This window comes from Anabrus simplex, chromosome 2 (assembly GCF_040414725.1).
Source record: "Anabrus simplex isolate iqAnaSimp1 chromosome 2, ASM4041472v1, whole genome shotgun sequence".
Taxonomy (NCBI): Eukaryota; Metazoa; Arthropoda; class Insecta; order Orthoptera; family Tettigoniidae; genus Anabrus; species Anabrus simplex.
In genome coordinates this window covers 927,586,463-927,613,216 of record NC_090266.1, presented here as the reverse complement: position 1 = coordinate 927,613,216, position 26,754 = coordinate 927,586,463, and the positions used below count along the sequence as shown (strand labels likewise).

Here is a 26,754-nt window from a genome sequence, read left to right as displayed (position 1 = left end):
GCTATAAAAAGGGAGCCTAGCCAGGGGCAGTCAGTCAGGGTTGGACTCCGTGGGGGAGTCAGTGCGAGACTCAGTGAGCTGCGGTTTGGTGGCTAGGCTGAGGGCGACAGAGGTGTTGGCTGTCACCAGTGTCCCACAGAGGTCTGAACGAGGAGCTGTTGTTGTGGTGTCAGAGAGACTACCATGTAGGTGATGACGCCAGAACGAAAGATTGTACTCTGTGTTAGTGTAATTCTGTGGACTGAGGATCGCCGTGAGCCAATGAGGAAACGTGCTATCGTGAGTGCGAGAATAAATGGACATGTGTTTATGTTCACTGTTGTATTGTCCTGCTGTTGAATACTGTTTAGCTGTTCAATTGTTTACTGCATGGGACTGTGTGAAGTACTGGACTATCATTGGAGTCGAACCGACGAGCAGTCGTCGTGTGTTGTATAGCCAGGGGCATTGTGTTCAAATCCAGCCATCTACGCACAGTGCCTGTAGGAGGTGACTGCACTTGGGGGGAAAGTGAAAGTAAGGATTAGTGTCCCATATAAAGGAACGGGCTGGACACTTGCTGCGCCATAAGGTAGAGAGATTTGTAAATAGACTTGTAATTAGTGTGGCCATTCATAACTGGTTAGAATTGTTTGTGTTTAAATATATATATGTGTGTGTGTGTGTGTGTGTGTGTGTGTGTGTGTGTGTGTGTGTGTGTGTGTGTGTGTGTGTGTGTGTGTGTGTGTGCATTTATTAGGCCATCCTGAATAAATTTGAGTAATGATACAGATGGAGTTTTATTCATAACAATATATTATGTTGGGCATCGTCTTCGGACACTCGAAAATAAAAGGATTTTTCCTCAACTTCCGAGCTCTAGTTATTACCTATATTAAATGTTCGCAATATTATTTATTTATTTATTTATTTATTTATTTATCTATTTATTTCCTTTTTTTGTCCACAGAGTGGTTGCACGTTCAACAGTGTCAGCATTCTGAGTGTTCTTCCACAACCTCCTATCCCTAGTTTGAACCTGAGCACTGTTAGTATGACAGTTGTGCAGGAAAGAGAAGTGAGCGATCTTCAGCCAGACAAAAATTATCAAGAAAATACAAAATTGCAGATGACAACTAATACAAATGTGGAAGCAGGGGACGAGTTTACTGATTTTCAAAGTGCTGTCTTTGAAACAACAGCAGCAGCAGCAGCAGCAGTTACAACAACAGGAGATGCTTCTCTGACAACCAGCAAAGAAAATGTTTCGCCTGTTCCCAGTTCTATGCTTACTTCTGATCTGAAGTCTCTTTCTGATGTATCTGTTAATCAAACATTTCCAAGTGTTGTTGTGATGGGTAACGGTGGGCGAGGTATTGGTAGTAGACTAGCCAACCACTCTCTTGGTACTCCAAGGCAAGCAAAAGCTCGTCATCATAAGCATCACCACCACCATCATCATCGATCACACCAGTTGCCACACCACAATGTCAGTACTCCTGTGGAGGATGAATTCTCAGAATTTCAACAGGCTAAGGACCCAGAAAATGGAGACTCTTCTGATGCTTCAGAGATATTTGCTAAATGTGTTACAAAACCTGTGCAGAGTAAAACTTTTGTCTTAAAAGAAAGTGCGATTCGTACAGAGAAAAGGGTTGATGATAGTGAGCAGTCATCCTTGAAAGAAACAAATTCCACTTTGCCAGCAAAACCAGTAGTATTGGATATTTCTCAGTTGGAAAAACCAAATTCAAGTGTGACAAAATCTGTTGCAGCCAGCAAAGAACTCATGTCAATAGAAGAAGATAAATATAGTGCTCTCAGAGCCCTTTCCTTCACAAATACCGTACCATCAGGTGGGGAAAGAGACCATAATAATTCATCTGATGACTTTGGTGATTTTCTTTCTGCTGAATTGCCACCAGCTGAGGACCCATTTAATGAAGTGAGAGCAAAAGAACAGAATATCACTGGAAGCCAGATTCCTGTTATGCAGGATGATGTTTGGCCATCATCTAAAATAAATACACTGCAAGGTATAGAATTCAATGTTGATGACTGGGGGTCATTTGAATCAGCACAAACTTCAGCTGGAACATCTTGTATTCCTGATGACATACCTGCCAACAATATAGTGACAAATACAATTTCACCTGAAACTGTTGCTAGTGTCTCATCAGGTAAATGTGGTTTGGACTTCAGTAGTGATTATTTATCATGGGATCTTAATTTGGCAGTTACTCAAACAACTAAAGATATTGAGAATTGGAAGTTAAGTTACTCTAACATTGGTAGAAATGTTGGTGATTTTGACATATGGAATTCAGAAGCTGGTGAGACACCTGTTGAGAAAGATAGTGGTTTGAGTTTTTTGGGCAAAATATACGATAGGCCAATTGAACAAGGTATTGGCAAAGAAGACTTACTTGCATCAGGGATTGAACAAGTTACTGGAAGTAATTCATTGATAGTGGAAGATAAAGATGATGAATTTGGAGATTTTATTGGTCCTGAAGCTTGGTCTTCTGATGGAAAATACAACAAAGATGTTCTCTTTGAAAATCAGCCAGGATTAGGAATAAAAGAACCAATGTTTGATACTCAGTCTGTCAGTAGCCTTGAGTTACCTCCGTTGGCTCTAAGTAGGCATGGATCTCTGCCTAGTCTGGATCTGAAAATATTCCCTCAGAGTGGTGAAAAGACTAATGGGCATCAGCCATGGGATTCTTCTCAGGTAGGTGCAAGATAAATTTTATATTTTTGTTTAAATTTTCATGAAATGAAATGGGAGGAGGAACTCTTGATTAGTGCTTTACTTGGTGCTTAGTGCTGTATAGGAGGAATGAGAGGTTCAAGTCAGGCTGCACCTTAAAGTTGAGGAAGATTTGAAATTGTCTTACGCTGAAGCTCTTGTTAAGGTTGAAATTTGTGGGAGGAGAAGGGACTCTGTGAGTAGTGTAACAGTACTGTTTGACAGGTACTGCAATGTCTGTATTTCATACTGAGGCTAAAATCCATGTCCATTCTGCTGTATAGAGTAGCAGTGTAAAAGGAATCATCAAATGAGTGGCTACGTGGTTTGGGTCGCATAGCAGCTAAACATGATGTTTGGCCATCAGCACAAACCACAATCGCATAACTCTTGCATCCTGCATTCAGGAGATAGTTGGTTCAAACCCCATTGTCAGCAGCGCTGAAGATGGTTTGCTGTGGTTTCTCATGTTGATACCAGGCTAATGCTGGGGCTGTACCTTAATGCCACGGTCGGTTCCTTCCTACTTCTATACCATCATCTTCATGAGACTTGTCAGTGTCGGTGCAACGTATAACAATTAGTAAAAAAAAAATTTTAAAAATAGGGAATCTACTAGTCTGTCTGATTTGTGTGCTTGCATAACACAGTACTTTGTGAACATACATTCTTCAATAAAACAATTGTGCACCATGAAGGAGTCGTTATTTTGCTGCAAAAGTTAGCATGCAGTTATATCTCAAGCAGATAGTCAAATGATTAGCGTAGTGATGTTGCATGATGTTTCCACCAGAGGCTGTGAAAATGCTGCCACGTGTGGCCTATTTAAAGGCTTGCAGAGGATACTCGTACATAGTGGAATGCTGCTTCTGGTTGTGGAAAACTCATCATTTGCTCAACATGCCTCAAAAATGCAATCTGGGAGATTTTGCCTGGTTATCACAGTTTGTGAGGGAATGCTTTTTTGGAATGTGCAAGGCTGGATTGTCATATCATCTCTCATCTGGACTGTTCTGACCAGACTCTTATTGCATGCTCAGATCACTGGATGCCTGAGAGCATGCACACACAGCAGCTGGGCTCAGAGAGCCCTTACTGACCACCAGGAGAGAGGATCATCTCGTCCTCCGATAAGCATGAGTAAATTCAAGTGTTATGGAGTCTGCCATCCAGGAACATGTAGCACCGTCATTCCAGGCCTTTGTGTCTGCCTGAGCCACTTCTAGGTGCTTGGTTGAAGGAAACTTAACAGTCTCACAATGCTCATTATGTGTCTTGTCATGGGTTTCCTACCCACCATCATCTTTGTGTACAGTGGTGTCGTGAAGTATAATTTAAGGCTTCGCCTGTTTGCTCACAGGCCATGGGAATCCCCAAGCTAGTGCCATATGGCTTGTGTCAAGATGGGTGTGGACCATATGGCTTGTATCAAGCTTGACGTGATAAGTAGCCTTGTCAGCTTATGTAGCAATTCGCTAGTGACTATTGGAGTTTTAAGGTGTGCTGTGAGCTTATTATTGCGATGGTAAATACACTGCAGTGCAGAGAATATTTTTGGTAGAGTATTGTTTGTACAAGAAAAAAAAAATGTTTAAAAGGTGCCTTCGGAAATTCCGTAGTCACAAGTGGCATAGTACTGGTTCTGTAACTAATAAGAGAAACCAGCGAAGGAGAACAGCTCTCACACAGGAGAGGTTAGAAGATATACTGGCAAGTCTGCAAGTCAGTCCACATAAGTCGCTTCGGAGGGTAGCTCACGAAACTGGCATTTCACATTCGTCAGCACATACTGTAATGCAACAAAATTATTACATTTACCAGATTCATTCAGTCCATAACATAGAGCCTACAGCTGTCATTGCAAGAATGAGATTTTGCAGTTGGCTAATGGATAGTGTCTACGGTGGTATCATGGATCCGAACTTTCTTTTTATGAGTGAGTGGATATGTCATTTCACAGAACAATAGGATCTGGGATACAGAGAACCCGCACATTTTACAACCGAGACCTCTGCACGATGTTAAGGTGGGTATGTGGTGCACTATTACTGCCCAGCAAATTACCGGTCCGATATATTTCCAAGACATGAATACTTCTGACCTTTATATTCACATTATTCTCGAACCGTTTTTTTTGTTGAACTGACTGAAGAAGAAAAATGGTACGGCTATTTCCAGGAGGACGGTTTGATGGCCTGTATAGCACGTAGCTGTATGCAATGGTTGCTGGGAGTGTTAGATGTTGATCGGATCATCAGTAAAGACTTATGGCCCCCTCGTTCACCTTATTGAAGTACCCAAGACTTTAATCTATGGGGAAATCTCACACGAAAAGGTTACAGGAATAATTCTCGAACTACAGAAGAATTAAACGTCAAAAACAGGAATGCTATGCTTTCCATCAGTGCCCATGAACTGCAAAGTATGTTTTGAAATCTCATTACAAGATGTGAAGCTTGTATCGCAGCTCAAGGAGATCACTTTCAACATCTTCTGTAAATACTCGTGAGTTCAGTTTCATTTACTAGTTCATTTATTTATTTATCCTGAGCATGTTTATAGGTGGAGAGTTCAATTTCATTTAATTTACGTGTGGTTAAGGGCGCGCGACTTTGAGCTTGCATTCGGAAGATAGTGGGTTCGAATCCCACTGTCAGCAGCCCTGAAGATGGTTTTCCATGATTTCCCATTTTCACACCAGGCAATTGCTGGGGCTATACCTTAATTAAGGCAATGGCCAAGTGTTACAGTGAGAACATAAAAGAAATTTGCTATTGCTCTTCAATTTTATTCTGCCAGTACTGTAGATTCCTACATAAAGAGAGAGGTTATGAATAAGTTACCTCTTCCAAGGACTCTCTGATCCTGGGCTGAAGAAATTGATGGAAGTCCTGGCTTTACAGAGGAGGCTTTCAGAAAGATTTCTGAGGAAAAGCCCCTATTATTGGCACTCTTATGTTTGATGAGATGGCTACTATAAAGGAGATCATCTGGGACAGTAAAGGGTATTGTGGTCACATGAACTTTAGCCGGGCATCTATGGGCAATGATGCTTGCCCAGAAGCTAAAAGAGCTGTAGTTTTTGTGGTAGCTGTTCTAAACTGTAAATGGAAAATTCCAGTTGGTTACTGTCTTGTAAATGGTATCTCGGCTTTTATAAAAGCAAACCTACAGGGACCGGGCGAGTTGGCCATGCGTGTAGAGGCGCGCGGCTGTGAGCTTGCATCCGGGAGATAGTAGGTTCGAATCCCACTATCGGCAGCCCTGAAGATGGTTTTCCGTGGTTTCCCATTTTCACACCAGGCAAATGGTGGGGCTGTACCTTAATTAAGGCCATGGCCGCTTCCTTCCAACTCCTAGGCCTTTCCTATCCCATCGTCGTCATAAGACCTATCTGTGTCGGTGCGACGTAAAGCCCCTAGCAGAAAAAAAAAAAAAAGCCTACAGGGTGGCGCACGAAATGTTATATACTGTAAATTGTTTATAGAAAATGTAATATGCAACATATTTAATACAAAATGGCGTTACAACATTCACTGACATGTGCATGGTTAGTCTGTGTGCAGGACATGTTCAATATGTCCACTTTCTCGGTGTACAACAGCTTCGAGGCGAACCCGCATGTTCGTAATCACTCTACGACACAAGTCCTCACTCAACCCTCGGAAGAATGTCACAATAGCCACTTGCAATTGCTGTACATTTTCTGGTTTATGGCTGTAGATTGTCTTCTTCAAATATCCCCACAGGAAGAAGTCGCAGGGATTGAGATCGGGGCTATGCGGTGGCCAGATTGAGGCGCTCTGAAACGCTCAGGATATCGATGGGACATCACACGGGGCCCGAAATGTTCATTCAGGAAGTCCAGAACAACATTTGCTGTGTGTGGATGAGCTCCATATTGCATGTGAATAAAAATGAGCGCGCACTCTTTACTCGCGAATTTAGAACAGGCACTCGCAATGAGGTGAATAAAAACCGCCTGTCGGAAACAGTCACTCACAGCAGACCTGTGACCTTGAGCACACGCTCCAGTCGCTCGAGTAGCAGATTGGGCGCTCCAGATTTCTGGTGAATAAAGATAAAGCAGGCACTCTTTCCGGTAAGCGCCTGCTCATGTTTCCTTGAGCTAACTCAGTAGGTGACTCCAAATTATAGTGTCAAGTTCAATAGCATGGCAGAGGTAATGCTGGTGGTTAATCGGAAGAAAAAATTATATAAACTTCGCAGAGAATCATCTCAACTTGATTACAGAGTGTTAAAAAGGTCCAGTAAGGAGCATGCTGAAGAGCCTCCGTGGCTCAGACGGCAGAGCACCGGTGTTTCACCTTTGGGTTCCGTGGTTCAAATCTCGGCCACTCCGTGTGGTATTTGTGCTGGACAATGCGGAGGCAGTACAGGTTTTCCTCCGGGTACTATAGTTTTTCCTGTCATGTTTCATTCCAGCAGTACTCTCCAATATCATTATATTTCATTTGTCAGTCATTAATCATTGCCCCAGAGGAGTGCGACAGGCTTTGGCAGCCGGCACAATTCCTATCCTCACCGCTTCATTCATTCCATTCCTGACCCAGACAGATGACTGGAAACAGGCTGTGGATTTTCAAGGAGCATGCTGAATGGTTAGCGGAGCATGTTATGTTGGTGACCCTGGGTTCAGAGTGGAGTTGGTGAAAACATCTCGGAGAACTGTGTCAAAATTTTTTTGGCAGGTTTTGACATGAACAGAAATGAAAGGAGATTATTAGATAAAATTTCAACAAATGTTGCTTAGATGCAGGAAGCACGGGGTAAGTGGCAAGAACGTTTGAGCTTCCCTTATGCTGTCGCAACTGTAGACTGTACCCACGTACAAATTCAGAAGCTACATGTTCATGGGATTGACTACATTAACAGAAAAGGCGTCCCTAGCATTAATGTACAGGCCACTTGCAATGGAAAGGAAGAATTCAACCAGTGTAGATGTATCACGACCTGACTCTGTCTATGACTCCCAAATTTGGAGAAACTCCGATGTTTGCAGAGTAGGAAGTCGAAGGGATGACAACTTCTGCAGATCTTGCAACTTGCTTACGTCGCACCGACACAGATAGGTCTTATGGCGAGGATGGGATAGGAATGGTGTAGGAGTAGGAAGGGAGCGGCCGTGGCCTTAATTAAGATACAACCCCAGCATTTGCCTAGTGTGAAAATGGGAAACCAAGGAAAACCATCTTCAAGGCTGCTGACAGTGAGGTATCGAACCCACTATCTCCCGGATGCAAGCTCACAGCTGCGCCCTTAACCGTACGGCCAACTCATCCGGTCCTGCAGATCTAGCTCCTTAAAAATTTCATTCAATTGTCAATATATTATTTTCAACATAATTGATGTTTGTTATTTACGTTATAGGCCTACCATTTTCCTCAATGTATTAATGTCGTAATATTCAGGCTATGATTTCCTACCTTTCAGACGGCCGATGGCTGCATCAGATTCATCAGCCGCTTCTCCTATTATTTTAACGATATGCATTTGTTTCCCGTACGCTTTAATTCTACTTTATATTTCAGTCTTATTTTCATGTTTTGTAATTTTTTACCAACAGTTGGACGGAAAATCATCTTCTCCTTCTACCGCTTTTCCCACCTCTGTGGGGTCTTGGGTCAAATTGTGTCGCACATGTGGATTTGGCCCTGTTTTACGGCTGGATGCTCTTCCTGATGCCAACCCTAGATGGAGGGATGTAATCACTATTGCGTGTTTCTGTGATGGTTGGTAGCGTAGTGTGTTGTGCGAATATGAAGAGGAAAGTGTTGGGACAAACACAAACACGCAGTCTCCGGGCCAGAAGAATTAATCAGAGGCAATTAAAATCCCCGAACCAGCTGGAACCCTCTGAACCGAAGACCTCAATGCTGACCATTCAGCCAAATCAGATAGTTATTGGACAGAAATGTTAAAGTTAAATTTAGCGAGTAGTTCACACTGAACTGCATTTATTGCACTTGTTTTCTTGTGTTTCTTATCCGGTAACTGTGACTCTGAAAACATAGTAGTATATTCCTTTAAAATGGAGATAAAAGCAGACTGGAATTCTACACTGTCGTCACCTGACCTTGATCAGTGACACAGAGGGTGCTCCAGACACTCGAGTGTACGCTGTGCTTCCCCTCTATATTTTTATTCACCGCAAATGCGGAGTGGAAGCTCATCAGCAGGGAGACACTCAGGCACTCAGCGAGCACACGCTCACTCGCTTAGACTCATTTTTATTCACACCACCCATTGTGTCTCTATTGGTAGTCGTGAGTTCTGGAAGGAAACTGTTTGTTGACATGTCCAAGTAACGCACACTATTGATTGTGTCATTGTAAAAAATTGGTCCAGTAATTCCATGACTGGAAATTGCAGCCCACACCCACACTTTCACACCGTGACTTTCAACCTCGTGCACAATGGCAGGACGTTCCTTCGCCCAAAACCGGACATTCTTTTTGTTCACTGCACCATTGAGATGGACGTGTGCCTCATCGATGAACCATGTGTTGTGCAATACGGGATCACCTTCCGCAATAGCCCACACAGCAAACTGTACTCGCCGTTGCTTGTCAAGTGCCGTTAGTTTATGACCTATTGTCATTTTGTATGGAAACGTGTCAAGATCAGACTGCAGTATTTTCTAAATTGACTGACGAGAGATGCCCAGCTGAACACATGCAGTTCTGGTGGATTTGGAGGGGCTCCGAGCCACAGCCGCTCTCACAGCAGCAACATTCCCCGGTGAGCGGACGGCTTGAGGCGGGGCCGTTTTCTCTCCAGTAAGTTGCCTTCTGTTTCAAATTGCCTGGCCAGTCTATATACCGTCTGCCAGCAAGGAACCCACCGAGTATGGAAATGAACATGAAACCTTTCCTGGGTCCGAGCTACGCTCTTTGTTTCCGCATAAAACAACACTATCTTCACCTGTTACCGCGTCACATCTCCCATTGTCCGCCATGCTGTATAACTGGCATCCGGTACGCATGCGCGACGTGTGGTGCTGCCTGTTGGATCACGTATGAAGTAAGGTTTCTGTTCACGAAAGGACGTGGTTGTGAGCCCAGGTTTACACATTTTATAAAACATTTTCGATGTATGACATTTCGTGTGCCACCCTGTAGTAGATCAGTATCTCATAAAACTTCAGACAACTGGAATAAATATTACAGCAGTAGTGTGTGATGGTGTAGCCGTGAACACATCTGCGATGGAGAAATTAGGCATAACCTTCTGTGCAGATTCACCACAGTGCTCAATTTTTAATCCTGCTGACCCGGAGAAAGTTTGTGTTGTATATTTGATGCTGCACATATCTTGAAGATGATGTGCAATTTAATTGCAAATTAAAAATTTCTAATCACAAGTAACAACAGTGAGAATGAAATTAAATGAGAATACTTTTGTAAATTAGTTTCTCTGCAGGAAAGTGAAGATTTATATGTAGCTAATAAATTGAGGCTGTTTTATATACAGTGTCAATCTCAGAAGGTGAAAGTTTCTCTTTCTGCAGAATCTAGAAGAAATTCTGTTTTAAAGGCTTTGAAATTCTGCTCATATTTATGAATAGAAGAATTCCAAGGTTTTGTGAAGCGCCTGTGGAATTTTAAAAGTTTATGGACTTGATATTTTATATTTTGAATTTGTACCATCCAATGGGGGAACGCACAAAGTCCCCTCTTTCCAGGAAGAATGAAGACCTAGTTGTGCGACAGATAGATCTGTGCATTAATTACCTGAAGAGATTGAAATTTCTGGAATGTACTCTTCTAGACAAGTCAATCAGTCGAGTTCCAGAATATGATTTATTATTGACCTGTTTAGTGTAAAGTTACTGGCAGAGACATATATCTGGGCAGATGACACATCTCTTAATTATTTACAAGAAGGTTAAATCAGTAATATTTAGAAATGCTCTTCTCATCCATTCTTGATAAGGGAGGAAACAGAAATTGTAATCCCATTGCAGAGCAGTTCAGATTGGCATACGGGAAATGTTTACTTGGACAGATTGACCCATGGACCACTGCAAATTGTAAAGAGTAAGAAAGTGATGTGCTTATCTGCTATGGTTTGTTCTCAAGAAAGCACCTCTACTGATCCTGATTACTGTGCTACAGATTACGAGTCACCAGGTACTCTGGAAATATTGTTGAGTACATAGTAGGAAAAGTCATTTGTGCGGTAGGGAAAAGAATTAAATGCCACGCCTGTCTAAAGGTTATGCTTTTTAGCATTTCAAAGAGAAGAAAGGCCTTCTTGCATTGAAGTAATATAAAATAAGAGTTTAGTCTGTACATTGCTCAGAATTTAAAAAATGGTATTTCTTTGTCTTTCATGTCCACAATAATAGGGAAATACAATTTTTAATTTTCCATTATCTCTGTCTGTCTGTCTGTCTGTCTGTACACGCATCACTAGAAAATAGCTAAACAGAATTTAATGAAAATCAGTATGCAAAGTCTGGGAAAAAGACACTACACTTTCGTCTATAAATAATTGTATTCATGCTGAGTGAAATGGTAGTTTAGGGGAAGGCCTACTATTTAATTCTCAAATATCTATGTTATTAATAGACCTGTCGATTAATGCTAAAGTTATAAAGAATACAATTTCTGATCATTTATGTCTTATACAGTTTTACCATACTGGCTATGATAACAGAGATATTAATTAATTTATACTTTTGTTGCTTAGTCCGTATAAACTGTCACGAATATGGGTGAACAGAATTTAATTAAAATGGGTATGTGAAGTCAGGGAATAAGGCACTACAGTATAGACTATAAATAATTAATTAAATAAATAATTATACACTGCTGTGTAAAACTTAAGGACGAAAGTAACTTTTGCATGTTGTGTCACTGCCAAGTAACATAGCTTGATGAAACTTCAACCATACATAAGAAGAACTGCTACAGTATGGTACAGTAGGCAACTGAAAGAAATATGTGATGAGACAAACAGAAATGACACTTTTATATAGAGACAATAAATTACTCCTAAGTCACTGTGACTCATGATGGTCCACTGGACATCACAAAAGAAGGGACATGGTTCTGAAAAAGGTGTGTGATCACCATGAACAGCAATGCATGCTCTGCAGTGTGTTCCCATGCAGGCTACAAGATTGGTAAGGAGTTCTTGTGGTAGGGAGTTCCATTACTCCACCAGTGTGGTTAACAACTGTTGGGTGGTCATTGCTGCGTGTGGACATGCTGCAATACGTCTGTCCAACATGTCCCACATGTGCTTGATGGGATTTAAGTCTGGGGAACGGGCAGGCCAGTCCATTCGCCTAATATCCTCTCGTTCCAAGAGCTCCTCCACCTTCACTGTTCGTTGCGGTCGTGCATTGTCATCCATAAAAATGAAGTCGGGGCCGAATGCACGACTAAAAAGACGCACATGGGGAAGGAGTACACAGTCACAATAACGCTGACCGGTGAGTGTACCCCGTTTAAAGATTTGGAGGTCAGTATGCCCATGCAACATTTTGCCTCCCCACGCAACACAAGAATTGGACCACCAAAATGATCATGTTCGACATTGTTCCTGGCTGCATTACGTGTTCCCACCTCTCGCCAGATGAGAGTATGTCTATGTCTAGTACTCAGACTGAATCTGCTCTCATTTGAGAAGAGCATGCAACCCCACTCCTCGTCGGTCCAGACCTGATGCACTTGGCACCATCACAAATGGTGTTGCCGATGCTGCTGTCAATAGAACACAATGTAATGATCGTTGGGCAAACAGACCACCCCCATGTGTTCGCCGTGCCACTGTTGAGCGTGAGATTGGGTGCCTTGCAGTCCTGTTTGAATGGGATTGCAGTTGGACATGCTGTTGACGTATGTCTTTTCTTGCCCGCTGCACTATGTAGTGGTCATCTGCTGCTGTAGATGACTGTGGTCGTCCCCCTCCTCAGCAGTGCCTGTGGTTCAGAATCCTCTCCATGCACATGAAACAATGCTGTGAGCAATACCAAACTCCTGGCTACATTCGTCACACTTCGTCCTTCTTCCAGTTTCCCGGTGATTCTTCCCCGTGTGAAGTCATCCAAATGTTGTCTCTGGGCCATGTTGTAATGAATAATCAGATTTAAAAAAAAAAAAAAAAACTCCAGCAAACTGTAAAGGGCCACGGAGAGCAAGGAAGCTAGTACATCATGATAAACTGCTGGCAGGGAAAGGCATGTTCACTTATGTGCGTCCAAATCTGGGAACATTCGGATGGTTGGACAGAAATGTCATCATGCACAGATGAGAGTAATTGTCCCATCAACAACGGATACTACAGCTAATAATAATAATAATAATAATAATAATAATAATAATAATAATAATAATAATAATAATAATAATAATAATAATAATAGTAATAACAATAATAATAATTATTATAATTATTTATATTATATATTTATTATTATTATTATTATTATTATTATTATTATTATTATTATTATTATTATTATTATAATATGGACTCTGCTACCATACATAGGCATTGTAATTTGACACCATCTGGCTGCCTGCTCATCAGTTTCAACGTTCCATTTTACTGCAGACATCTAGATGGCAGAGTAAACCAAATCTTTCTTTGGCATTCATGGCTGAGTTTTAATGAATTTTGTCGGGTGAACACCAAATGAGTCACCAGAGATCTGACTACTTCGGCCGGGTTAGAACCCACTATCTTGAGATCCAGGGGTTAATACTCTACCACAGAACTACAGAGGGAGTTTTCTTGCATGTAAAATATAGTCTTCTTTTAATCCAACTCATGATGTGAAATTATGCCACATTTCTTTAAAATGTTTTCAGAAAAGAAGCAGTCATTAATGCAAAAAAAGCAAAAACCTGATGTTAAAGTTACAGACTGACGTTCTCTTGTTGGTTCCAGGCCAGTTCTATTACAGCAACGTTCATTTATTTACTGCTACTGAGTCCAATGAGCGATGCCATTACACCACTCTGACAAAACTTTTCTTAAAGAAGTATTTTACACTTAGACTGTACCATAGATGCGGAACTATTATGCAAGAATTGAGAGGTGAAACCATAAGGCAGATGTACACAAGACCTATCTGTGTTGGTGTGATGTAAAGCAAGATGTAAAAAAAAAAGAAAAGATATACACAAAATTAATACTTTTCAAGGGATAATGAGTCAGAGCTATAGAATATGTATCGGTTCATGTAAGAGATGTGTTTTGAATTCAGGAATGTAACTATTAATACATCAATATAAAATTCATATCGCTTATTGAAAATTTTATTTCCAGTCTATATTACAAACACCGTTTGTGAAGAAAGGTTGCCTTTGAAATGTATGATAATTCAATAAATTGTTTTTAATATTCTTGGTTTTAGATATGCATCCTAATTCATAATCTTTTACTGAAGGCCTACATTGTTCTGTACGTTGATAAATTGGAGATGTATAAATATCTGCAAATTTTTGTGATAAAACAATAAATGATTTAATCATCTTCAATGAAATATTGCTTGAAGCAAGAACAAACTGTTACGTACTTTGTTTTCTTCTACTTAAAGTTGCAGACTTGCTGTGCTTGTTATCCTACATTGCGATTCTGTAGGGAACCTCTGTTTAAGGAAAACTTAAACGCATCACATAGTTACGGTTTCCATGCTAGCAGTGTTCCGATATTATTATCACCTGAAATAATCTCTGTTACACCTTGCTCTGTTCCACACTTGCTATATTTAAGACATGGCAGATGCCAGTTCAACTTCCTTCAATGACGATAGCCACTCTCTCCATATATATTCCAGCTCATTTGGTGTGACAGTCTCAATCCTACCTTTGCTGAGGTCCAATACACTGCGCCCGCTGCTGGTGTGCTGGTCCAGAAGGGTTAAGAGACATTGCATACGACAGTTGGTCACTCCTATTAGTGTTATTTTATTTATTTATTTGTGTCAATAGCACAGTATAGATTATAGATGCAAATGAGATAAAATATATGAAATTACAATATTTACATAAAATCAAACAGTTATTTACAAAATATCGACCCAGAATTTGGCCACGTTAACAGCACTGATACTGGCCTGCGCCAGATCAAATTCTGTGCATTTAACAGGGCATAGAGGGCAATTAATAAGGTGCCTTGTCATTTGTACTATGCCGCATTCACATAGTCTGATCCCCCTTCAGGAGGCACCATTTCTTCCTATTGTCCTTTGATCTTCCAATGCCTGCTCTTAGTCTGTTCAGTGCCTTCCATTTAGTCCGGGTCTCTTCATGACCAGAGGGGAAGCTTTTCCTCCTATTTTAAGCGTTCTGGATGAAAAGGGATCTTCTGATTCTGGAGTAGACGTCTGGTCTCCCTTTCATCTGCACTAGCAATCTGATCCTGGACTTCAATCGAGTTGGTGGTATATTGTGTCCATGTAGGGGGTGGGCTGAGCTGGTAGAAGCCCTTAACCTCTCCACATTTGCAGCTACTTCACGTCTGATCTCAGGAGAGGCTATTCCTGCAAGGGAGTACAGTTTGTTTGCTGGTGTTGGTTTCAGACATCCTGTAATATGTCTGCATGTTTCATTCAGGACAACATCGACCTTTCTGGCATGTGTAGGTTTATACCAAATGGGACTAGCATACTCCCCTGCTGAGTAACAAAGTGCTAAGGCTGTTGTCCTTACCATATGAGGGTGGGCGCCCCACTTTGAACCTGTCACTTTTCGGAGCAGGGAGTTCTGAGAAGAGACCTTTGCCTTGATGTTTGAACAGTGCTCCCTGTAAGTTGGAGAACGATCCAAAGTAACACCCAAGTATTTTGGTGTGTAATTATGTTCTAGAACTTTATCCTTCCACTTCACTTGCAGCTTCCTTGAGGCTTGTTTGTTCTTCAGGTGGAAAAGCACACACTTGAGTATTTGATGGGTTGAGTTTGAGGTTATTGGTCTCATAGTATTGAGACAAAATATCCAATGCTGAAGCGAGATTGTTTTCTGCTCTTTCAAAGCATTCACTCTGAGTAGCCAAGGCCAGATCATCAGCATATAGGAAGCTTTTAGTATGAGGTGGATGTGGCTGGTCGTTGATATATATATTGACAAGTAAGGGAGCTAGCACACTTCCTTGAAGAAGACCATTCTTTTGCGCTCTCCATTGACTTCGCTGACCCTGAAAGTCAACAAAGAATCGTTGATTCTGTAAAAGGGCAGCAACAGTTTTGGTAAGCTTGAAATCCCTTGTTAGGCTGTACAGTTTTTGTAACATGATTTGATGTTGTAGTGTCATAGGCAGAAGAAAGGTCTACAAAAGGTACTCCTGTGATTGCTTGGGATTGAAAACCATCTTCTACATACTGTGTTAGGTTTACTGCTTGTGCAGTACAGTTCATGCCTGGCCTAAAACCAGCTTGCTCTGGGATTTACAAAGGCTCCACAGATGGTGCAAGACTGTTAAGAAGTGTTCTTTCAAAGATCTTGTAGAGGTGACACGAAAGGGAGATCGGTCGAAAGTTCTTAGGGTCATTAGGGTCCTTGCTGGGTTTAAGGATAGCAACTACTCTGGCCTTCCTCCAGATTTTTGGAATGTGACAGCGCTCCAAGCAGTATTTGAAGAGTTGGGGTATCCATTCTTTGGTAGCATTTCCAAAATGTTTAATTTGCTCTATAAGAATGTCTTCTAGACCAGGTGCCTTTCTGTTCTTACACATCTTGATGGCGTTTTCCAGCTCTCCAAAAACAAAAGATTTGGATATTTCACAGGTTTCATCTTCTGTGTTCCTTAGAAATTTTGGTGGTCTAGCTCTGCGTTTAACTTTGCCATTCAACAAGAGCCGATGGGCGATTTCATTTGGGGGATACATCATAATGAACAGATGCCTTGGTGGGGTCATTGTTCAAACGCTATAGTAGTCTCCAGGCTTTCATGCTGCTCTGTGACATATCCAATTCTTCCATCAAATTAATCCAACATCCCCTTTTCAATTTACCAACAGTCTCTATAAGTTTATTGCAAGCCTGTATTGTTTCTTCACTAAAAGGATCAGCTTCAAAAAGCAAAATGTACTTTTCCAGATCTTGTACTGCACAAGGATCTAAACCCTGTATGTACTGTGTTCTGCAACCACGTGGGATTGACTTGAATGAACATTTCTTGATAGCATCAGTGAACTTATCATATGATTCTGGACTTGGATCAATGTTCAAGATTGTTTCATCTAGACTCTTGGTGAAGTTATCCCAGTCAGCTTTCTGAAAATTGTATCTTCTTCGAAAAGGTATTATTTGAGGTCAAACCGCTGAGAATACCTGACACTTAATAGGGAACTTGCATGATCCGGGGTTTTAATTAAAAATATGCTAATCTGATTCAAAATTTCATGCAGAATTCAAAAATGTGATCAGAATGTACAAATAATAACTCCAAACATGGTAAAAATCTAAATTAAAGTACAAAAATGTCACGCGATGCAAGTACGCGATCTCAATGGTCTGACGTCATCATACAGGTTGACTGAATTAGCAGACAAATAACACATAGTGTGCTGTGAGAAGCAGGATACACTTTGCGTATTTCTACTTTATGTTAGTGTCTGATATAGTTAAATTCGAGGTCTATACATTGGATAATAATCCGAGTGGTATATTTTAGACTTAAAATGAATCCTGCGCAGACAGTGAGGCAGAAAACTTATAAATGGTGTATAGTTCCTTGCAGTAGCACATCGCATACCATCCCAAACAAATTGTTTATAAATGTTCCAAAGACGCTAAAACTAGGGAGAAATGGATTTTGGCGAGCTGAAGAAATGCTGGTGATATATCGGAAAAGTCTACAGTTTATTTTTTTCAAGATCATTTTAACGTAAGTTGAATTTGTTTGAATTTTCAATCACTTTTCCATGTCAGCTGTTCCAGTGGTAAAACTTTAAATTTTAATATATGATGCTTTAATTAAATGTTTCAATTACATCTTGGAATATGAAAGTAATGAACATTGCGTTAATTAATGCTGATTATTAGAGTATTCTCCAAACCTAACCTATGTTTTGGGTGGTCCATGCCAAGGTAATAAATCAAAGGGATTATGAACCATATTGACAGCTCCAATTAAACCAGTTTATCTTGGCATGCGACAGTTATTTATGTCTTTATTGAAGAGCTTACATTTGTAAAGAAATTTAGGCTATAGCTAAATACTCCATAATATAACAAAAAATAGGGTTGTACATCATGAAAGAAAACAATGTGAATTTAACTACACAAAACCAATGCTTGTCTGTAGGGGTCTTATAAGTTAACAATGCTCAATTATAATAATTATCATAATATTAATGAAATAAATAACATAACTGCACACAGGTGAAAATAGTGATTCTGGTGGTTAAAATATCATCCAACTTAGTCTAAGTTTTAGGTTATACAAGCCAAGTCAATAAACCAAAGGGTAAAAATACTGGGTGAGTTGGCCGTGCGGTTAGGAGCGCGCAGCTGTGAGCTCGCATCCGGGAGATAGTGGGTTCGAACCCCACTGTCGGCAGCCCTGAAGATGGTTTTCTGTGGTTTCCCATTTTCACACCAGGCAAATCCTGGGGCTGTACCGTAATTAAGGCCACGGCCACGGCCACTTCCTTCTCATTCCTAGGCCTTTCCTGTCCCATCGTCGTCATAAGACTGATATGTGATGGTGCGACGTAAAACAAATAGCAAAAAAAAAAAAGGTAAGTCACAGCACCCAAAGACATTCCTCTATTGAATGACTAAAATGTCACCAAGACACTTTTCTTGCATGATATGCTCAGCTTGTTAAAAGCCAAATGGAATTAATGTTATTGGCTTTACGCCCCGCTAACTACTACGGTTTTCGGAGATGCCGATGTGCAGGAATTTAGTCCTGCAGGAGTTCTTTTACATACCAGTAAATCTACTGACACGAGACACGAGGGTGACGTATTTGGGCATCTTCAACTACCACCGGACTGAACCAGGATCGAACCTGTCAAGTTGGGGTCAGAAGGCCAGCACCTCAACCATCTGAACCACTCAGCCCGACTTGAGAAAACTAGATGAAGTCATATTTATCTTTATCTTTATCATGTTTAACGTTTTCCCTCCACCAAGATATTTAATGTTTCTCTTTCATGGGCCCCGGAAGTGAGTAGGCCAGTTGCCCCAACCATAAATATATATTTTTTCAGGAATGATAGATTATGGGCCTATAGTACTATGATCTTTCTTTCTTAATCAGTTTATCCTTCAGGGTTGGTTTTTGCCTCGGACTCAGCGAGGGATTTCACCTCTACCGCTTCAAGGGCAGTGTCCGGGAGCGTGAGACTTTGGGTATGGTGATACAACTGGTGAGGAGGGCCATTACCTCGCCCAGGCGGCCTCACCAGGGTCCTTGTTGGAGCATGGGAAGTTCGGAAGGGATAGACAAGGAAGAGGGAAGGAAATGGCCGTGGCCTTAGGTGCTTGGAGGAGAAGTGGGAAAATACAAAAACCCACTTTGAGGATGGCTGAGGTGGGATTCGAAACCTCTCTACTCAGTTGACCTCCCGAGGCTGAGTAGACCCCGTTCCAGCCCTTGTACTATTTGTTTTCAACTTTCATGGCAGAGCCGGGAATCGAAACCTGGCCTTCGGGGGTGGCAGCTAATCACATTAACCACTACACCGCAGAGGCGGACTAGTACTATAATGCTACCTATATGTTTATGTTAGTGCTGAAATCCGATTTCTTACTTTACTAATGCTGAAAGCCCAAAAATGTAATATTATTCTTTAATATGGGAATCACTCTAGATGGAAATGTTGAAAGTGATGTGATTTCTATCCAGGTTCGTTGTCATCCTAATAGTATGAGTTACAGTACATTGCACGTATAAAAAAGATGCCACTTACAAACTTGCTTTTTATCTGCGAATTTTTGCGGCCACAAAAGTCACTATTTTTTAAGAATGATGACATCTACACATGGTAGATTGTCTGACTGTGCTGTTTTGAACCTTTCTTCTGTCATTTTGAAGTTACTCGCGATCATGAATAATAAAAAATCGGCTTTTAGTAACGACTGATGCACAATGGCTGGTAGAGTTGCATGCGGTACTGTATCATGTCACACCACGCCGCTTACGTCAGAGGCCGTTTCACTCGCCTTGCGGAAAGGCAATTTTAAATATTTTTTAATGGTAGAAAACAAGGCAAATTACCACAACGTATTACGTTTACGTACTATTTCATTGGTGTACTTTAAAAAAAAATATTTTTGAAAATTATGCAGGTTCCCTATTGGCCTGTGCTGAGTATGAGGAATAGGTTCGGAGACTTCCTATACACATTGATGGGATATGGTATCAGTAACAAATATGTGATCAGGATTATATCTGAGTGTCCATCTGCCGCAAATGGAGGAGGGTTGAAGCTTGCTGCCATGAATTAAAGACAGTTGATTCATTTCAGCCCAATTTGTAACAGCTAGTCCATCTTCGTTGTCATCTCTATATCCCCAAATGGAACTATGGCTATTGAAGTCACCCATAACAAAATGGATTTTACTTCCTAGAAGATTAATGAACTGGGAGAAGTGGAACAGAACATTTAGTGGTTTATAGACTGACGTTATCATACAATTTGATAATTCTATTGATATCAATTCTATATCATCATCTTCAGAAATGGAGGTTGATAGTGTATTGTAAAAATGGCACTGCCATATTTTCCATGAGGTCTCTCGGTGATAAGTTGTATTCCTGGTACTTTTGGTCGGTTTTGTGTACGACTTCTGTAAGTTTCCTGAACTCAAAGAATGTCGTGTGTGTATGTGTGGCACATTTACTGTAATGTGGCTTCTTTATTCGATGTCATGCCCTCTGTTTACTGACAGGATTGGTAGCTTTGGTACCGAGCGAGTTGGCCGCACAGTTAGAGGCGCGCGGCTGTGAGCTTGTATGCGGGAGATAGTGGGTTCGAATCCCACTGTTGGCAGCCCTGAAGATTGTTTTCCGTGGTTTCCCATTTTCACACCAGGTAAATGCTGGGGCTGTACCTTAATTAAGGCCACGGCCGCTTCCTTCCAACACCTAGGCCTTTCCTATCCCATTGTTGCCATAGGACCTATCTGTGTCGGTGTGACGTAAAGCCACTAGCAAAGAAAAGTTAGCTTTGTCCTGAAAATGACCCTTTGAAATATTTGTTAACCATACTGAGGTTGCAATAGTGCTACTGGAGTAAGGAATCAGCCATCTAGAAATAGTCCTAGTGCGTTGCCCAGGAGCCATCCAGATGTATGACAGTATCACATGTAAATAGCCCTTTCTCGGAGAGATTTCTCTCGTGTCCCCGTATTAGTGTTATGAGTCATATTGACAGCACAGCAATATGTGCCAGTCATCTTGCGGCCACATGTGTTGCCCTTCATGGCAGCACTTCCAGTAGGCATTTTCCAGCAGGATATTGCTTGGCAAGTGTATCACAGGAATGCCTGCACAACGTCACACTTTCGTGGCCTACCTGATCACCAGATTTATCACCCATCAAACATGTCTCGGAATACTTTGGGTGCCAACTTCTGCAGCGTAGGAGTTCACATGATCCAGAGGGTCAGTTGCAGCAAATATGGGAAGATATGCTTCAGGATATCATAAGAAACCTATATGCCTCCATGCCCGCTCATATCACATCGTGCAATCAAGGTAGAGGTGGAACCACATAGTACTAGAGGCTCCCTTTAAGTGTTTAGTTTTCCACAATAAACTGACCCTTTTATATTGTCAACCCTTACATTAATGCAACAATTACCTACAGCCGGTTTCATGTGATTCTGATAACTCTCTTCTTTGTGTGCGATTTTCTTTTATAATGTGTGTATATATTGTGCATTTATACTCAGAAAATGGGTTTTCAATCAATCAATCAGTCAGTCAGTCAGTCAGTCAGTCAGTCAGTCAGTCAGTACTGATCTGCATTTAGGGCAGTCGCCCAGGTGGCAGATTCCCTATCTGTTTTCCTAGCCTTTTCCTACAAAATTTCTAAGAAATTGGTAATTTATTCAACATCTCCCTTGGTAAGTTACTCCAATCCCTAACTCCCCTTCCTATAAATGAATATTTACCCCAGTTTGTCCTCGTGAATTCCAACTTTATCTTCATATTGTGATCTTTCCTACTTTTTTTACAAACGCCACCCAGACTTATTCATCTACTAATGTCATTCCACGCCATCTCTCTGCTGACAGCTCGGAACATACCACTTACCTTGATTTATGAATTTCATTTTCCGTATTGATATTTACCAATCGTCATAAAAGGAAAGACCAAGCTCGATAGCTGCAGTCGCTTAAGTGCGGCCAGTATCCAGTATTCGGGAGATAGTAGGTTCGAATCCCACTGTTGGCAGCCCTGAAAATGGTTTTCCGTGGTTTCCCATTTTCACACCAGGCAAATGCTGGGGCTGTACCTTAATTAAGGCCACGGCCGCTTCCTTCCCACTCCTAGCCCTTTCCTGTCCCATCGTCGCCACAAGACCTATCTGTGTCGGTGCGATGTAAAACAACTAGCAAAAAAAAAAAAGAAAAAAAAAAAAAGGAAAGAATAATTCCACCTAATCAATACATTTATTTTCTTGTAAAAATATTAAAATCTAGGACCGGTTTCGACCCTTCATAGGTCATCTTTAGGAGGTATAAGATAGAAATGCAAATGTGATTCTGATATAGCTGAGGATGACCTATGAAGGGTCGAAACCGGTCCTAGATTGTAATATTTTACAAGAAAATAAATGTATTGATTAGGTGGAATTTTTCTCTCCTTTTATGACATACCACTTAGTCGAGCAGCTCGTCTTCTTTCTACCAATTCTTCCCAGCCCAAACATTCCAACATTTTTGTAACACTGCTCTTTTGTCGGAAATCACCCAGAACAAATCGGGCTGCTTTTCTTTGGATTTTTTCCAGTTCTTGAATCAGGTAATCCTGATGAGGGTCCCATACACAGGAACCATACTCTAGTTGGGGTCTTACCAGAGACTTATATGCCCTCTCCTTTACATCCTTACTACAACCCCTAAACACCCTTATAACCATGTGCAGAGATCTGTACCCTTGATTTACAATCCCATTTATGTGATTACCCCAATGAAGGTCTTTCCTTCTATTAACACCTAGATACTTACAATGATCCCTAAAAGGAACTTTCACCCCATCAACGCAGTAATTAAAACTCAAAGGACTTTTCCTATTTGTGAAACTCACAACCTGACTTTTAACCCCGTTTATCAACATACCATTGCCTGCTGTCCATCTCACAATATTATCGAGGTCACGTTACAGTTGCTCACAATCTTGTAACTTATTTATTACTCTATACAGAATAACATCATCCGCAAAAAGCCTTACCTCTGATTCCACTCCTTTACTCATATCATTTATATAAGAAAACATAAAGGTCCAATAATACTGCCTTGAAGAATTCCTCTCTTAATTATTACAGGGTCAGATAAAGCTTCACCTACTCTAATTCTTTGAGATCTATTTTCTAGAAATATAGCAACCCATTCAGTCACTCTTTTGTCTAGTCCAATTGCACTCATTTTTGCCAGTAGTCTCCCATGATCCACCCTATCAAATGCTTGCTTTATTTTATTTATTTATTTATTTATTTATTTATTTATTTATTTATTTATTTATGTATGTATGTAATGTATTTCTTTCTTTCTTTCTTTCTTTCTTTCTTTCTTTCTTTCAAAGATCTACATCCTAAATCTAAAATGAAATTAATTCAATATTAGCTACTCTACATGGAATTCGTATAATATAAGAGCAATTTATGTAAATTTTGGAACTATTTACTCAAGGCATTCACTCACGCATTCATACACAACTACATAATATAGCCTATGTATTCAAGAGGAAATCTTTAGACTGTCTTTTGAAGGTAATTAATGAGGAGCAATTTCTAATTTCATGGGGTAAAGTATTCCATATTCTAGCGCCCGATACAAGGAAAGAATTACTGAAGGCAGATGTATGATGTGGAGGTATTGCAATTGTTGACCCAGAACGCGTGTCACGGTCATGAAAGGAAGATAGAAAACGGAAATTACTGGAGAGATATTCAGGTATATTTTCAGTCAAGAGTCGATAGATAAGGGTTGATACATGGTGATTTCTCTGCTGCTCTACTTTTAACCAAGAAAGTTGTGCATAAAAAGGGGATAGGTGCGAGGCAAAATTCAATGAAAAAATAAATCTAATGCAGGAGTTTAAAGCTCTCTGTAGTTTCTTATTTTGTTCACTGGTAGCATCAACCAACACAACATCACAATAGTTAAAAATTGGAAGTATCATTGTTTGAACCAGTCTTATTTTTAAGTTGAGAGGTAATACGGTCTGGTGAATTTTAAGGGGATGAAGTGATGAATGGACGTTCCTGCAAACATTAGTGACATGCTCATCCCAGTTCAAAGTTTCATTCATAGTGACTCCAAGGCTTTTTACTGATTTACAGAATGGGATAGCAACACCATTTAGTCGAATAACCGGAAGTTGTAGACTGTGTAAATGGGTAAGCAGTTTTCTCTGCCCTAGTATGATAGCTTGTGTTTTCGTTGGGTTGATGGAGAGAGAATTCTCAGCTGCATAACAGCTGATCTGCTCTAAGTTTTGGTTGGTATTTTCAATAGCTGCGTTTATGTCATTCACTTTTGTATGGCAGTAAATTTGAAGGTGGTCGGCATAGAGATGGTAGTTGCAGTTTTCCAAATTGGAAGAGATGTCATTCAAATATAAAATAAGTAACAGGGGGCCGAGTATATAACCTTGTGGCACACTATTAACTTTGTACTTCCACTCCATTCTTTTTTCATTCACGGCAACACACTGTCGTTGGTTATGGAGGTAGGAAGCGAACAAATTGAGAGCAGCGTGGCTAAGATGGAAGGAATGCAATTTCGCTATTAATATGTCCGTACTGATAGTGTCAAAAGCACTGCTGAAGTCTAGGAGAATGAGCACGGTCACCTTACGTTCATCCATTGCTTTTCTTAAGTCATCCGTAATTTTTAGAAGAGCAGTAGATGTACTATGTCCTTTTTTAAATCCAGATTGGAAGTGATCAAGTAACGAATGGTGCGTCAAATACTGGAGCAGTTGTTCATGCATGAGTTTTTCTAAGACTTTCGAAAGTGAAGAAAGTATACAGACAGGCCGATAGTCACATGGAGAATTTGCTAGAGATTTTTTTTGGTACTGGAAAAATTAAAGCATCCTTCCAAACAGTTGGGAAGTGGCCTTCCGAAAGACATGAGTTACATATGTGGGTTAAAATTGCCAATACTACATCTATCAAGGTAACGACAAAGGATATTGGAATGTCGTCCACTCCGATTGCTTGTGATTTGATTGATGTTAGTTTTCTCCTTACATCAGTTTCATTTACTTTACGAAATTTGAACAAAGGCCGTTGTGGTAATGGAGTAGATTGAAGAGAATTTATTGTTTTTTGTATAACATAAGGATGGGTACTAACTATTTCTCTGGTAAAGTGGTCATTTAATTCATCTGGATTTATGTCATGCGTATTGGAGTTTGTAGTTTGCCTCCCAATACCTACGGATCTGAGTTGTTGCCAGGTACTTTTTGTGTTCAAGTTACTGGTTAATTGTTGGAAGTACGCATATTTTTTGTTTCTTATTTGTTTAACTCTATTTCTAAGCACACGGTACTTTTCAAAATCGTCAGTTAATAATGTCTGCTTGTAACGTCTGTATAGTGCATCACGTTCAGCCATTGAGGACTTAATGTCATTTGATAACCATGGAGCAGTTTTGCGAGTCACCCTAGCAGTACGTTTAGGTTCGTGTCTGTTATACAATCCCAAGAATAGTGTGTTAAACCTCTTTACTTTTTCATCATTGTCAGTCAAGTGCAGTATTTCGTCCCTCGGGCAGATAATAGCATCTTGTATTAATTGTTGAGGATTTAACTTTTTTATGTCTCAATAGGTTATCCCCTTCGGCTTTGTTTTGGGAACTTTCAAAGAATAAGCTAAATATATGACATCATGGTAGGATATACCAGGTACACAAGTTTGTCCGTATTTTAATATTTTCTGAGGATTGTTTGTGATGAGTAAATCTATTAGAGTGTGAGAGGATCCGCTAGCCGTATGCACGTGGTGAGTAGGGTTAAGTGGCAATACTGACATGTTACAAGAGGTAAGTATGTTCCGTAAATGATTTGCTTCAATGGAGTCTATTAATAGGTTTGTGTTAAAGTCGCCAAATATGAGTACATGTTCATAGGTAGGTATGAGTCTTAATAAATTTTCTTCGAAGTCAGTGAAGTTTCCTGCTTTTAGTGGTTTGTAAACAACTCCAATAAGTACTTTAGTCTTATCAACAGATAGTTCAACAAACATATATTCAGTTAAGGTGTCAGTAGATAATGTCGAAGTTTGTATAATCTTCCCCGTTTAATTGTTTTTGTAGTACAGAGCTACTCCTCCTCCACGGCGCTTCGGTCTATTGTGAAAAACTGCATTAAATCCTTCTATATTTACCGTATTTAGAGGGACTGAGTCCTTCATCCAACTCTCACTAATCGCTACAACGTTTACTATGCTTCCTTCAAAAATAGCTTTCAGTTCAGTGTGATGGGCAATTATAGACTGAGCATTGACATGGGCACACAGTAATTAGCGGGGAAAGGACGAGAATTCTCTCTCCAAGTGACTGCGGGCGGGGTGAGGAGGAGTCAGGGAAAGAGAAGGGTGGAAGGGTTCAGTATCAAGGTGAAGGTTGTTTATCCTGCCCAGGGAGAAAGCTACATTATTACCTGTGTTAGCCATAATCAAAAATAAACGAAGTACAACTTACCATTGTTTCCTCTTGTATACGTAAGCCACTTGAATCATTTAAACATTCACTCACACTAAACTTATAATAAAACCACTTATAATTAAAATGTAAATCCATGAGTCATGTACTCTACTAATCACCTAGCCCTGAAATAACAGCGTTTAGTTCGGC

General features: G+C 40.5%; 1 protein-coding gene across 1 annotated transcript in view; it reads left to right on the top strand.

Annotated features, from left to right (window-relative positions):
- LOC136863191 (synergin gamma) overlaps positions 1-26,754 on the top strand; it is a 236,612-nt gene that overhangs the window by 138,730 nt on the left and 71,128 nt on the right. Inside the window, exon 5 of the mRNA XM_067139548.2 lies at positions 950-2,713. Within this exon, the coding sequence (XP_066995649.2) occupies positions 950-2,713 (1,764 nt within the window). The remainder of the gene's footprint in view (positions 1-949; positions 2,714-26,754) is intronic.